Here is a 14,633-nt window from a genome sequence, read left to right on the forward strand (position 1 = left end):
AGAATGCTGGTTGAATTTCGACCCCTGGAGCCTCCACCTCTTTAATATCAGACTCCTCGCTCTCTCCAAAAATCTCTTCCGCCTCTCCTCTATGTGTCATGGCAGCTGAGGCGATGAGAGTATCAGTTTCATACAGTCTTTTTGTTATGGAATGCAAGACATGCCAAACATGAGCCCTCTTAGTGGTCGGGAAGACCGAGATGGCAGACTTCGTGGAGGTCAGACCTCGGGTACTTGGCATGACAAGTAGGACAGAATCAAAATGGAATCCTTTCCATCACAGGGACATTCTCATCCCAGACGGTGGGAGTTGAGATGTATGTAACCAATACAGAAATGAATGGATCAAACCAGTGTAACACTGACGAGAAGCAGGATCTCTTTTTAGAAACCAACAAAGGAAAGTATCCTAGGGCCTGGTGAGAACATCACACAGAATTGAACCAGACCTCACGTCTGAACCCGATGGCAGAGAAAAAACAATTTAACAATGGAGCAGATGCTCATGTATTATACCACTAATATGTGGAGTCACTAGGTCCAGTGACTATAAAAGACTTATTTAGAAGAAAAACAAGTTGTACACGTCTGAACCCAGCATCAAATGGTGGAGGTATGCACAGCATGTGTATCTACAGCTACACATGCCACAAGCAAGTATTTTCAAGCGATAAGGAATTACACACAAGTCATCACTCTACTCCAAACTATCAAGCTTACAAGCTGATCAATCCCACTTCCTACAAAAAAGAAAAAGAAACCTTGAAACAATGCATATCAGGATCTGTTCTCAAGGCTTTCAAATTCACTAGTCCCAGCTTTAAGAACTAATTCATCCTTTGAAACCTTCAAAAAATAATTGAAATTTGTACAGTTTCAATCATTAGTTCAGCTGACTGATTTTAGGTATCACTTGTGAAGAAAACCTGATTCAGCTATTTAGGAAGAGAAATCACCAGAAGAATTCTGTATGTACTATGTTGGACATCGACCTTCTACTCCATTCTTTGTTACACATGGTGATATTGTATTGTTATTTTTCCAAAGGATATTTAATCTAAATGTTTTCCGTCTACTTCTAAGCCCTCCAACATTCACTAACTGCAACAATGTGTTTTAATTTGCTTATTCTGATATCTTGATAAACATAACCGATTGTACAAAATGGAGTTATGCAAAGTGCTTTGTTACACACTGTATCAGAGCTATATAAACTGAGTATAGATAAATTAATACCGCTCACTTTTCCCTAACCAGTACATTGACATGTCTATATTAGTCCTCTTCCCCACAAAGGCAAGGATCTGCTGAATGATAGTTAACCATTATCCAGTCAGAACTACTTATGGGGCCACTTCCAGGGACAGATCAAATAAGGATTCAACCAGTGGAGACTGGTGGACTTTTAAATTGGTGGGGCGTAAAAACCTGCCTGAATTTTCACAGACCAAATTAGTAAAATAAGGGAACCCAAGGCCTGTAAGAAAACAATCAGGGGGTTCTCCCCACCGTAAAATTATTTTTTACATTTTTGGATAAAATATTAGATTTTATACCATAATTTGCAAATAAACTGGCATGGCACTGGTGAAAGGGGAACTCTGTCACATGCTCCAAGGTTTCTTGCAGCTTTCTGTATTGTATTAAGGACTGGAGCAACAGAACCTGTGCTTTTGTGTTAGTAGTGTTCTCAGTGTGGAGGGCTGTGATGAAAATATACTTTTAAAACTGAGATTGTATAGTTGCAATGATTTGCCAGTTGATATCAGCAGATGGTATTTGTATGTAAGGTCTGCATTTAGATAGGTGGAGTGGTCAGGGAAGGAAAGGGAGAACTGCACGGAGCATAACTCCTCAAAGGAATTCTGCTTCACACCTTAGTAGAGTGCTGTGGTGTCATTGACAGTAAAAGCAGTAATGGTCTAAACTGTCTCCAGGGATAGAAGTGTCTCGTGTAGGCTCACTCGGTACAAAGTACTGCAATAGGTACACCAGTGCATACAGTCCAGAACAGTTCTACTGTAGATGCAAGGACAGTCTGCAGGGAGCTTTTTGAATGCACACACCCAATGATGGGATGCTTTACGCCGGGCTGCAAAGGGAAGGCTGTAACCCAGTTGTGATTGCAGCATCAGGTGCACCTCCTCCCTAAGCCCAAGCACAGTGTCAGTGTGTGTCAGGCAGGCAGGTGGTGTGTGGTGATGAGGGGCCGCAGGTTCCAGGGGCTGCTTCCCTGACACACCGTCACCAGCCACAATTACAAGCGTTCAAGCGGGCCTAGCAGAAGGTTTTAATGCCAGCTCAGTGACCATGAACACGATGAGTTAAAAATCTCAGGCATCCTAAAACCGTGCAATGCCTTAAACAGAAATAAACTAATTTACTCTTGAACATCCCCAACAAGCTGTATCTAGTTGTGACCATATTTTATTATGTAGAAGTGATTTTACTGAATCCCTGTTTACCGCTTTCTATTGAACACAGTGTTGTAAAAACAGTGGTATGTACAGATCAAATGAGGACACAATAAGGTAGAAATTCAAATGAGCTGCACACACACCAGAAGCCTGGATTGGCTATCACAATAAAAAAAAAGAAGGTAAAACAGAAGGCGGCGCAAAAGTGTTTCATGAAGTGTGCTCCCCTGTCAAGTGTGCGATTTGTCCCGGCTGAGACTATCTTAGTGCAGCCTGCTCTTTGATCCACTGCTCTAACATTGCTTCTTATGGTAGTGCCTGACAGCTTCATATCACCAAACTAACCCGAGAGGCAGGAAGGCATTCAGTGCATGTACCCCAAAGCGGGGTAATCAGTGAAGTTTCAGTAATCTTGATGGGACATTCCAAATTAGTGTAAAAAGGCCAAATGGAGGAAATTACAGTTCCCGCAGCAATGAAATTTGATAAGATGACAAGGTAACCTCTTACTTGCGGTCACTGCCCTCAGTCTCCGCTCCAAAGCTCATTGCGGCATAAATAAATATCCACATGACTGTGACCAGATGAAATCACGGATAGTGGTGATGAATGCAATGGCAAAAAAAACTTAGATATTGCTGTCAGTCAAATGGCCTGATCACTTTGCATCGACCTTCCTTAGAAAAGCCAAACAAACCTAACTAATACTGAAGCTGCTCTCATGTTTTCAGCATGAGAGAAGTGCTAGAATTTGGTAGGAGCAGGCTCACAGCACTCCTTTTCCTTCTAGGGGCCTGTGCCTACAATACGCTCGGCTGTAAAATTGGTGCAGTCCGAAGTGTGCATGTCAGACTGGCCGTCGCAAGACAGCCAGCCAATCTGGCATGCGCACTCCGCACTTTAGTTTTTGTCATCATCTCTGCTGCCAGCCTGCCAATCATCAATCATCTCCCCCCCGGAAGCCTTTGCTAGAACATTGCACGGAAGGCGCTTTATAATAAAATGGTAATAACTAAATGGTTACTTACCAGTAGGAATAGTTTTGCAGCCTGAGGAGTTTTCTGAAGTCACACAGGGCATGAACCAAGCACCAAATTGCGGTTGACGACGCCCAATAGGGGAAAATAAAATAAAAATAAAAGAACGAAACAATTCCGAACCCAACCACTGGATGGCGTAATAATGCACAGCATGTAAATGCCGAAAAACCATTTTATTAATTTACATTTGCTGCTGCATGCTGCTTGCAGCAGGTGGGGCGACACTCCTCCGCCCCGGAGGAGGAACCACTGCTGGGTTCAACTAAAATGTCAAATCCATTCCAACCTGTGAAGTACTTGACACATACCCAAAACACACAATTCTCCATTTATGCATATAAATAAACCATTTACTAGGCTAGGAATAGGCAATGCACTCTATGGTAATGTTGCTCTCATTCAAATAATCTTACCTGCTCCCAAGTAGGAAGGTCCAATGTTTCTCGATGTATGAGCAAATATCTTCTTTCCATCTAAAGTAACCCTGACGCCCAGTTCCTTCCAAACACAGGTTGTACATTGCCAGCATGACCACCTGATATGCAAAGAACATTATAATATTAAAAATTGCTGCAGTGAATTAGTGATTGTGGCAAGAAAGTCAGCCCATCCGTCCCATCAAGTAGTAAGTGTACTCCAGGTGGATTTGCTTACTAATACTACCCAGTTATAGAAACACATTGCTACTTCACTAGAAACTACATTTCTAATTTTCAAAGCTCTTATATATAAAAACAAGTATGCAGTAAACTAAGTTCATCCCTCCTGCAAGGCCAACTCTCACTGCCCCACAATGCCCCCTAACCTTCCGTCGAACACTCAATCACACTCTCTCTCTCTCTTGGTACACACCCATCAGGTTGTAAATGTTGCTTTCTGGCTTGATCGCAACTTTAAATTGTCATATAAAGTACAGTAAATTTTGGCATTAGGAAACAGCCCCTGAATTTAAGGCAAGCTGGATGATATTCTAACGTAATTTAAGGGAACCAATTACCAAATAGAAAATAGTTGGAAGAAGTGATGTTCTCACCTAAAGCGAAGCTTCAAGTAACAAGCTGTAAAGAATCTGGACAAAATCATGTGTACTTACTCACAGGCAGAAATCCAAGTAAGTGCTCCACAAATCTTTTTATGGATCAATTATTTTTAATAATGGGGGTGTAAAAGAATACACAGCTCAAGGACTACAACCACAAGGGCCGGCCGCGCACGTAGTATAAAGAGACATTTTGATCAGCTAGTGTTAAGGACCCAAAGGTCGGCAGCGTCAATATATCAGGAACATGTACAATAACAAGCTCGGTATAATCCCAAAAACGGACTCCTCCCCTGCCAATTCCTTCAGCAAGAGTGAAGGGTTAGCCAGCAGTGTGGTCAATCTTCTGTGTGATCAGTATGGAGCGTATACGGAGGGTTAGTCAGGCTGCATGCACATACGGCATCACTGGCGGGCAGCAGGCAAAGGAGTTTCAGGTATGTGGGGCATGTTAATTCGTTAAATTCTGTGATAGTATGTTTATGAAAGGGGCATAGTATAAGGGATATTCTTCCAATCTCTGGTCCAACGTTAGCGATAGCTTCTCCAACCCCAGGATGTACCAGAGTTTGTGCAGCAAACTTGTGTAGTGGCGTGAGGTGTCAGAACCCCAAAGTACAAGTATTGTATGGTGCGCCGGGCCAAAGGCCAGTGCCATTTGTTTGCCTCGTCTAGAGTCAAGGGGGAATGTCAGAGGGTGGGGGAGCCCTAATATTGTATAGGCTGGGAACCTGAGGATGCTAGTTTTGAATGACTTGTCAATATAGTCTAGCACTTGATCCCAGAAGCGCTTGAGCTTGCGGCAGTGCCATGGTAGCTGGAGTAGAGCCCCGGTCCCTCCACCCTGCCCCCCCCAACATGCAGCTGAGCAGCCTAGATTCCAGGCACCAAGTCTGGATGGGGTTAAATAACAGTAAGAGACAATCTTATAGGCTGTCTCCACCCTAGATATATTATGTGCTGTGACGTGTAGTAGACATCCTCCCACTCCTTGTCAGAGAAAGGTCAGCCTATCTCTTTCTCCAAACATGCTTGCTCTGGGGAACGTGGAGCAGGATTTTCTTTGCTGAGAAGGGAGTATAGCGCAGAGACTAGAGGTCGGTCTCCATCTTTCAGGACTAGCAATCTTTCAAAATGCGTCAGAGGCCTTTCTGCAAACTGTCGCACGGTGGGCTGAAGTACCCAGTTGCAGACCTGCAAATATTGTACCCGATCTGCCTCTTTGAGTTCAAATGGGATTTTCCCAAGGGGGTCGAATAGGCATCCTATCTGTTTACAGCCTCCATCTCTCCAGCGTCTGAAACGATCCTGCTACAATACTGAAGTGAACTTAGAGTTCCAAAGAATGGGTGTCAAATGGGAGGGGAAGGTCGTCAGACTTGCTTTTACGCCCACTGCGTCGCAAACTCGGAAGATTGCATTTGTCACTGGTGACTAATACAAACCCCAGGCCCTATGTTTTTTATGAAGCCGTGGTTCTTTCCAGATGTGAGGGCCGGCTACTGCCTGGTCCATGAAGCACCAGTGTTTCTCTTTGAACGGTCTGCTCTACTCCACCAGGAACTATAATTGTGATGCCTGATGATATCTCAGGAGGCAAGGCACCGCCAGACCGCCCTTGCGGGGTGGCTGGTAGAGGAGCTGTTTGTGTAGGCACAGTTTTTTTTTCCCCTAAAATGAATCTGCTGATGTCTGCATGAAGTGGCGAGCCCATGGCGGCAAGGTCAGGGCAGAACTTGACATAGTTAGAGAATGCCGGGCAATGTGGTCATTTTGAGGGTCGCTATCCTACCCAGCCAGGAGAGGCCTAGTTGCTCCCAATTGTTTGTTAGCCTTGATTTGTTTGGCCAGGATGGCATAGTTTGTGGCAGTGGTTTGAGAGTATGAATTGGTGAGCTGAATCCCTAAATAAGGGATGTGGCAAGTCGTCCAATCAAACGAAAAGTGAGCTCCGATGAAAGCTTAAGTCTCATTTGAGACCAAGAGGTTGAAGATCAGCGATTTTTGCATATTTACTTTGAACCTTAAGAGGGTGCCAAATGATTGGAGTTTTTTCGTCAGAGTGGGGAGAGTTACCAAGGGCTCTGTGACAGCCAAGATTACGTTGTTGGCATACAGGTTGGTCAGATATTGCTCATCACAAACATGATGCTGGAGATTTCAGGGTTAGCGCACAAGTGTTGGGCCAAGGGCTCTATCTAGAAGGTGAAAAGGAGGGGGGGCAAAGAGGGGAGAGCAGGATCTGTTCCCAATTTGGGGATGACTGATTTGGAGGCCTCCAACATGGAGTTCGTGCGGGTTCCTGTGGAAGCAAAGGAGTTGAATAGCCTTGTGAAAATGAGGGCCAGTTTGTGACAGACAATTTTGTAGAACATGGGTGAAAAGCCGTCTGGTCCAGGGGATTTCATAAGTTTGAAATGAGCAAAGATCACTTTATAAAGTTGGATAGGTTTATCTAGGGAGTCTGCTGACTGCGGTGGCAGCACTGTCGGGATGGGATGCCAGATAGGTCAGCCAAAGAGCCTGTTTTAGTGCAGCCCGTTAGTGACTTATAGAAATTATGAAAGGCTTCCGCGATTTGTGTTCCAGAGTGTGCCTCGGTGGTAGGAGGACAACTCGGATAGACCAGGCGGGGACTTTGGCCTGTAGGCAATAAGTTAGCATTTTGTCTGGGCAGTTGCTTACCAGGTAGAATCTGTGTTTAGTCACGCAAGTGCATACTCAGCTCTGTCAAGATCGAGGCACTTGAGATAGGAACAAGTCTTCATGCATTCCCTCAAAATCCATGGAGCACCTGTACGTTTATGAATGGCCTCTAGTTCAAGGACTTCCAATTCCAGTGACGCCCATTTCTTCTTTCAACAGCGATTTTTCAGAGGCAGCTATAGCAATAAATTCCCCTCTAACGACTAGTTTCTGTGCCTCCCAGAAATAGGAGAGCGAGGTCTGGCCAATGTCATTAGCATCAAGGTAGTTAGCAATGGCCTTCTGAATGGATGCAACTGTTGTGGGGGACCGTAACAGAATGTCTCTCAAGCACCAGCGTGGGCTAGAGGGTGGCAAGGCTTTAATGCGGAAGGTGAGGGATAGTGGCATGGTCTGATAATGATCTAGGGGCGATAGTGTCTTCAATAAAAGCCTGCCTGGCTGGCATCTCCAGGAAGTGGTCCATCCAGGTGTAGGTTGTGTGCAGCGGAGTAATGGGTATAGTTCCTGGTGCCCGTGTTCTGAAAGAGCCACCCATCTGTGAGGCCGCATTCCGCTAGCCAGTTCACGCCTGAAGGTGAGAAGGCCCATACCTGGTCCGATCTCTGAGCCAATCGGTCCATATTGTTGTCCATTACCAAGCTTAAGTCCCACCATCCATGTCAGGATGATGCATCTAGAGTTTGGAAGAGAGGTGTGATAACATCAATGATGAACGATTCTTGTCAGTCATTCGGGGCATATATATTTGCTAGGGTGAAGTGATAGGTTCCTAGCTGGTGCTAAAACGCACGGAAGCTCCCTTGAATCTCGGTCACCTTGGTGAGTATGTCACATTTGAACCATGCTGAGAATAATCTGGCAACACCCCCCCCCCCCCTTTTCTGGGAGAGTTAGTAGACCAGAGCTGGCGGGCGAACCACTGCGAGCGCATGCAGGGTACATCCTTAGGAAGGAGGTGGGTTTCTTGGAGTAAGCATATGTCGCTTCCTGAGTGCCCCAACAAGGAAAGTACCGCTTTTAGTAGAATTGTTGAGACCTATAACATTGAGGATCATTAATGTCCATGACTGGTGGGTGTAAAGGTGCCGCTTAATTTTGAATCCTTCAAGACATGAGGATACACTGCTGTGAGAAAGAATTTTGACCCATACAACTAATAAAGAAAAACAGTAACCTATAAAAATCAACATGTGAGAATGCCCATTTATGGTGGTAATCATGGCTGTCGGGCTGACCTAGGATTGGCAGTAGTTCCTTTTCGCTGAGAGGGGGTCGTGGTGGCAACATACTAGGGTAGAACTTCCATGCCTTGCTGCTAAGCCTCCCCCATGTCCCAAGAGGTCAAGTCAAAGTGCAGATCTGGACCATGCCTCAAGGTTCTTCTGATTTGTCAGTTGTGCCCTCACACTAAGCAACTTTGCACCTAACCTTCAGTAAATGAAGGTTAGACATATAGGTGACTTATAAGTTACTTAAGTGCAGTGAAAATGGCTGTGAAATAGTGTGTGCACTATTTCACGCAGGCTGCAATGGCAGGCCTGTGGAAGGGTTTGTCTGAGCTCCTTATGGGTGGCAATAGAAAGGCTGCAGCCTATAATGGTCTCCTGGAACCCCAATGCCCTGGGTACCTGGGTACTATATACTAGGGACTTTTAAAGGGGGGGTTCAGTGTGCCAATTGAAATTGGTAAATGAAGTCACTAGCCTATAGTGACAAATTTAAAAGAAGATAGAGTATAAGCACTGAGGCTCTGGTTAGCAGAGCCTCAGTGTAGGAAGTTGGCTCTGTATGCACTATTTCAAAGTAAGGAATAGTATGTACAGAGTCCAAGGGTTCCCCTTAGAGGTAAGATAGTGGCAAAAAGAGCTAATACTAATGCTCTATTTTGTGGTAGTGTGGTAGAGCAGTAGGCTTATCAGAGGAGTAGTGTTAAGCATTTGTTGTACACACACAAGCAATAAATAAGGAACACACACCCAGAGACAATTCCAGGCCAATAAGTTTTTGTATAGAAAAATATCTTTTCTTAGTTTATTTTAAGAACCACAGGTTCAAGATTTACATGTAATACTTCAAATGAAAGGTATTGCAGGTAGGTACTTTAGGAACTTTGAATTAGCAAAATAGCATATACACTTTTCACATAAATCACATATAGCTATTTTAAAACTAGACAGTGCAATTTTCAACAATTCCTGGGGGGGGGGAGTAAGAGTTTGTTAGTTTTTGCAGGTAAGTAAACCACCTATGGGGTTCAAGTTTGGGTCCAAGGTAGCCCACCGTTGGGGGTTCAGAGCAACCCTAAAGTTACCACACCAGCAGCTCAGGGCCGGTCAGGTGCAGAGGTCAAAGTGGTGCCCAAAACGCATAGGCTTCAATGGAGAAGGGGGTGCCCCGGTTCCAGTCTGCCAGCAGGTAAGTACCCGCGTCTTCGGAGGGCAGACCAGGGGGGTTTTGTAGGGCACCAGGGGGGACACAAGTCCACACAAAGTACACCCTCAGCGGCATGGGGCGGCCGGGTGCAGTGTGCAAACAAGCGTCGGGTTTTCAATAGGTTTCAATGGGAGACCAGGGGTCTCTTCAGCGATGCAGGCAGGCAACGGGGGGGCTCCTCGGGGTAGCCACCACCTGGGCAAGGGAGAGGGCCTCCTGGGGGTCACTCCTGCACTGGAGTTCAGATCCTTCAGGTCTTGGGGGCTGCGGGTGCAGAGTCTTTACCAGGCGTCGGATCTTAGAAGCAGGCAGTCGCGGTCAGGGGGAGCCTTGGGATTCCCTCTGCAGGCGTCGCTGTGGGGGCTCAGGGCGGGGCAACTCTGGCTACTCACGGTCTCGCAGTCGCCGGGGAGTCCTCCCTGAAGTGCTTGTTCTCCACAAGTCGAGCCGGGGGCGTCGGGTGCAGTGTCAAGTCTCACGCTTCCGGCGGGAAACGCAAGTTGTTTCAAAGTTGCTTCTTTGTAGCAAAGTCGCAGTCTTGGGTGAACAGAGCCGCTGTCCTCAGGAGTTCTTGGCCCTTCTAGATGCAGGGCAGTCCTCTGAGGCTTCAGAGGTCGTTGGTCCCTGGGGAAAGCGTCGCTGGAGCAGTGTCTTTAGAAGTGGGGAGACAGGCCGGTAGAGCTGGGGCCAAAGCAGTTGGTGTCTCCGTCTTCTCTGCAGGGTTTTTCAGCTCAGCAGTCCTCTTCTTCTTAGGTTGCAGAAATCTGAGTTCCTAGGTTCTGGGGAGCCCATAAATACTAAATTTAAGGGCGTGTTTAGGTCTGGGGGGTTAGTAGCCAATGGCTGCTAGCCCTGAGGGTGGGTACACCCTCTTTGTGCCTCCTCCCAAGGGGAGGGGGCACATCCCTAATCCTATTGGGGGAATCCTCCATCTGCAAGATGGAGGATTTCTAAAAGTTAGAGTCACCTCAGCTCAGGACACCTTGGGGGGTGTCCTGACTGGCCAGTGACTCCTCCTTGTTTTTCTCATTATCGCCTCCGGCCTTGCCGCCAAAAGTGGGGCCGTGGCCGGAGGGGGCGGGCAACTCCACTAGCTGGAGTGCCCTGGGGTGCTGTAACAAAGGGGGTGAGCCTTTGAGGCTCACCGCCAGGTGTTACAGTTCCTGTAGGGGGAGGTGATAAGCATCTCCACCCAGTACAGGCTTTGTTACTAGCCACAGAGTGACAAAGGCACTCTCCCCATGTGGCCAGCAACATGTCTGGTGTGTGGCAGACTGCTAAAACTAGTTAGCCTACACGGATAGTCGGTTAAGGTTTCAGGGGGCACCTCTAAGGTGTCCTCTGGGGTGTATGTTACAATAAAATGTACACTGGCATCAGTGTGCATTTATTGTGCTGAGAAGTTTGATACCAAACTTCACAGTTTTCAGTGTAGCCATTATGGTGCTGTGGAGTTTGTGCATGACAGACTCCCACACCATATACTCTTATGGCTACCCTGCACTTACAATGTCTAAGGTTTTGCTTAGACACTGTAGGGGCATAGTGCTCATGCACTTATGCCCTCACCTATGGTATAGTGCACCCTGCCTTAGGGCTGTAAGGCCTGCTAGAGGGGTGACTTATCTATACTACATAGGCAGTATGAGGTTGGCATGGCACCCTGAGGGGAGTGCCATGTCGACTTAGTCTTTTTATCCCCACTAGCACACACAAGCTGGCAAGCAGTGTGTCTGTGCTGAGTGAGGGGTCCCCAGGGTGGCATAAGATATGCTGCAGCCCTTAGAGACCTTCCCTGGCATCAGGGCCCTTGGTACCAGGGGTACCAGTTACAAGGGACTTACCTAGATGCCAGGGTGTGCCAATTGTGGAAACAAAAGTACAGGTTAGGGAAAGAACACTGGTGCTGGGGCCTGGTTAGCAGGCCTCAGCACACTTTCAAATCAAAACTTAGCATCAGCAAAGGCAAAAAGTCAGGGGGTAACCATGCCAAGGAGGCATTTCCTTACACTCAGTGACACAGGTAAGCACTACTGACAACACACACATTAGGCCACAAACTATGAGCACTGGGGTCCTGGCTAGCAGGATCCCAGTAAGACAGGCAAAACACACTGACATATATGGTTTTCACTATCAGCACTGGGGTCCTGGCTAGCAGGATCCCAGTGACACAGTAAAAACACTCTGACACACACACACACACACAAACAGGCCAAAAATAGGGCTACTTTATCACATCGCCCAAGGGCCCGATGGGCTTGTAAGCATGTCTTTGAGGAAGTGTTGTTCTTTCTTGGATCTTGCTGCGGACATATGGAGAAACCAGGAAGCAGCGCCATCCAGGCAGCCAGTCATCTGTTGGTGGGGCAAAGTACAGTCACAGAAGGGCCCCCGGTATCCACAGAGCGTTGTCCAAGGGGTTTTCTCGTTGTGCTGCCTTTTGTGGTGCAAGAGGGGCATTGGAGACCTAGCTCTCGGCACTTGCCGCAGTCCCGGTGGATCAATGCAAGCTCCAGCAGCCCACCACGAGGGCAGCACACCAGGAGGCAAAGAGACTTGCACCCCTGGGGTGTGCATAAAAAAGTTTGCGGCAAAGTCGGGAGGCACGGCAGCTGCGTATCACTAGCCCGGTTAAGCCCTGAAAGGTGCCCCTTGTATCACTAGGGGCCGTCTACGAGGACTGTGCGAGGCTGTAGGTGAGGCCCAGGGCTGACAGGCCTCACTGCTCCAGAGCTTGTAGGCTTACGGTGCTGTGATTGTCTGCTGCTCAAGGTTTGGTCGCTCCAACTAGGCTCACCAGCCGGGGAGGAGGCTTCAGGGTGCTGCACCAGCAGTTCTGCTGTTCAGCGATTAGCAGGGCTGAGGCAGAATTTCTTCATTGTGTGTGGGGTGGGGGTTCCATCCATCACCCCCGCCTTTAGTTGGGAATATTCCTGCCAGCGATGCCCCCTTACCGGCACCACCCAGGGCAGAGATCATCCCAAGTCCAGCTCCGCTCGTCTCGAGGCGCTCCATGGGTCCATACCAGTCCAGGAATAAAGATCCTCCTGCCAGCCAAGGATACTCTGCACCAGTTTCGGCAGCTGCAGGCAGAAGGGGGGTGGGATGAGTGTCAATGACTGCTGTTCTGCGTATTCGGGCGGTGATCACAACGTCCTCTCGGCAGTGCTGCCAGCTGTGGGTCTCAGAGGGGCGATGGTAGGCTCGGAAGGATGTCCGTGCCGTCAGCAAAATGCTTTCGGTAGGATCCGAGACAGCGATAGTGCGTGGAAGAAGTAGGCTAGCGAGCTGATAGGAACTCTGCCGGGGCACCACTCTGTGCTTCCTTGGCGTGGCTGCCTTTTGCAATCCGGGGCGGCTGTGCTGTTGTGAAAGCTGCCAGTACGGGTGCTGGATTGCGGCTGTTAAGCCTGTGCATTATGTGCCGGGGGCGGGAGGGATTGGGACGATGTCCACGGGGCTCCGCATGGAGGGCAGGAATGGTGCTTCTATTCGCTAAAGATCAGCGGGGACGGAGAGACGCATCTCATTCATCCACCATCTTGACTATGCCCCCATTGATCTTTTTAATTAAGACGTGCAGATGTTACCACTGTTCTGGTGAAATACAAGCCAATGCATGCAGGGATGACCACTACATAGATCTAGGACTTTTGAGAGATGCCACAAATACTCCAAAGCTTGATAGAGACAATAACCTGGATGTCAGAATAACAGCGTTACATGTGGAAAATGTGTCTAATTATCTTTGTTCTGTTGTGTGCGAACCTTGCGCCATTCTGGCAATGATCAAATGACTAATTTGCAAAGGTTACCGCCGTCTATAAAATAGATCTGACATTAACAACAAATATACACTTCTTGCGAGGCACTAACCTAAGTCCTTATGTAGATTTAAATCCACTGTTTTGACACAGGGGCTTTAAACCACCCACAGTGGCTTAGGATTAAAAGACAGAAAACAGTCCACATGTGTTTTGCAATTAAAACACTCTATATTGTAAAAGTGTACCTTGAAAGAGTTGTCAATCGCTCATTTTCGTATCATGGAAAAGTGACCAAATCTTTTTGATGAGGCTCAAAAGACTGACATATGAAAAACAAGGACTTGGCCCTAGTATAATTAGGGAAATAGCTCAGGCATTTAGATTTCTATGCCATTTCTTGGCTTTTTTTGCCATTTATTTTGAGGAGACAAGAAATACAAATGCAGAGCATACTTCTACGTACAGCTGAAAGCGGCAACTAGCATAGGACGTAAACAGAGTCCTTTAACATTTGAGTATTCTAGAAGGGGGGGGGGACAGAAAGGGGAGAGGGAGGAGGGGATAGGGGCGAGGAAGTAGGAACGACTGAATAATGACTGCAGCATAATATAAAGGGGTGAGGGAAGATGGAAAGATGATGGGCTAGGGATAGAGCCACCTTAGTGGAGGAGGAGGAGGAGGGATGGGGGGGGAGGGGAGGGGGATGAAGACACCAGAGAGGTGTATAGATTCAGAAGAATGTAGAGGTAAAACGTTGTATAGGATGGATTGTAGCCTGTTTAGCCAGGACTAGTGCCCATCTTGGTCAGCATGAGGGCAACAATTCTAGTAGCCAGAAGGGGAGGGGGAAAACAGCCCGCTATGGAAGCATCAATCAGATTGGAGGGAGAAGAGGCACGGGTGTGTAGATTAGTTCCCCAAGAGTACAAATGTGGTGGCTGTGGCGTTACCATGGGCAAAGCGTATCGTATCCATGAGAGTGTTGCATGTAGAGAGGACATAACAGACTATGATGCTTCGGGGAGGAAGGGTGCCCATATCTGGGTAAATAGAGTGGCTTGGTCCTGTAGATTGTAAATGACGCGTTTGTGCATTGCAGTCTGTATCATTGCCACCAGCCACTCTTCCGGGGTAGGCGGGTGGAGTGATCTCCATTGGCAAAGGATGCATAGTTTGGCCAGTGCAAGGGCAATGTGTAATAGGCGATGTTGTGGTCAGGATGGGT

The 14,633-nt window shown here is 47.4% G+C and overlaps 1 protein-coding gene across 4 annotated transcripts in view; it reads right to left on the reverse strand.

Moving 5' to 3' along the window:
• Positions 1-14,633, reverse strand: part of KAT14 (lysine acetyltransferase 14) — a 395,910-nt gene that overhangs the window by 321,639 nt on the left and 59,638 nt on the right. For all 4 annotated transcript variants that reach the window (XM_069234742.1, XM_069234740.1, XM_069234741.1 and 1 more), the window contains exon 3: positions 3,871-3,992. In XM_069234742.1, coding sequence (XP_069090843.1) covers positions 3,871-3,992 — 122 coding nt within the window. The remainder of the gene's footprint in view (positions 1-3,870; positions 3,993-14,633) is intronic.

Source organism: Pleurodeles waltl, chromosome 5, assembly GCF_031143425.1.
Source record: "Pleurodeles waltl isolate 20211129_DDA chromosome 5, aPleWal1.hap1.20221129, whole genome shotgun sequence".
Lineage (NCBI taxonomy): Eukaryota > Metazoa > Chordata > Amphibia > Caudata > Salamandridae > Pleurodeles > Pleurodeles waltl.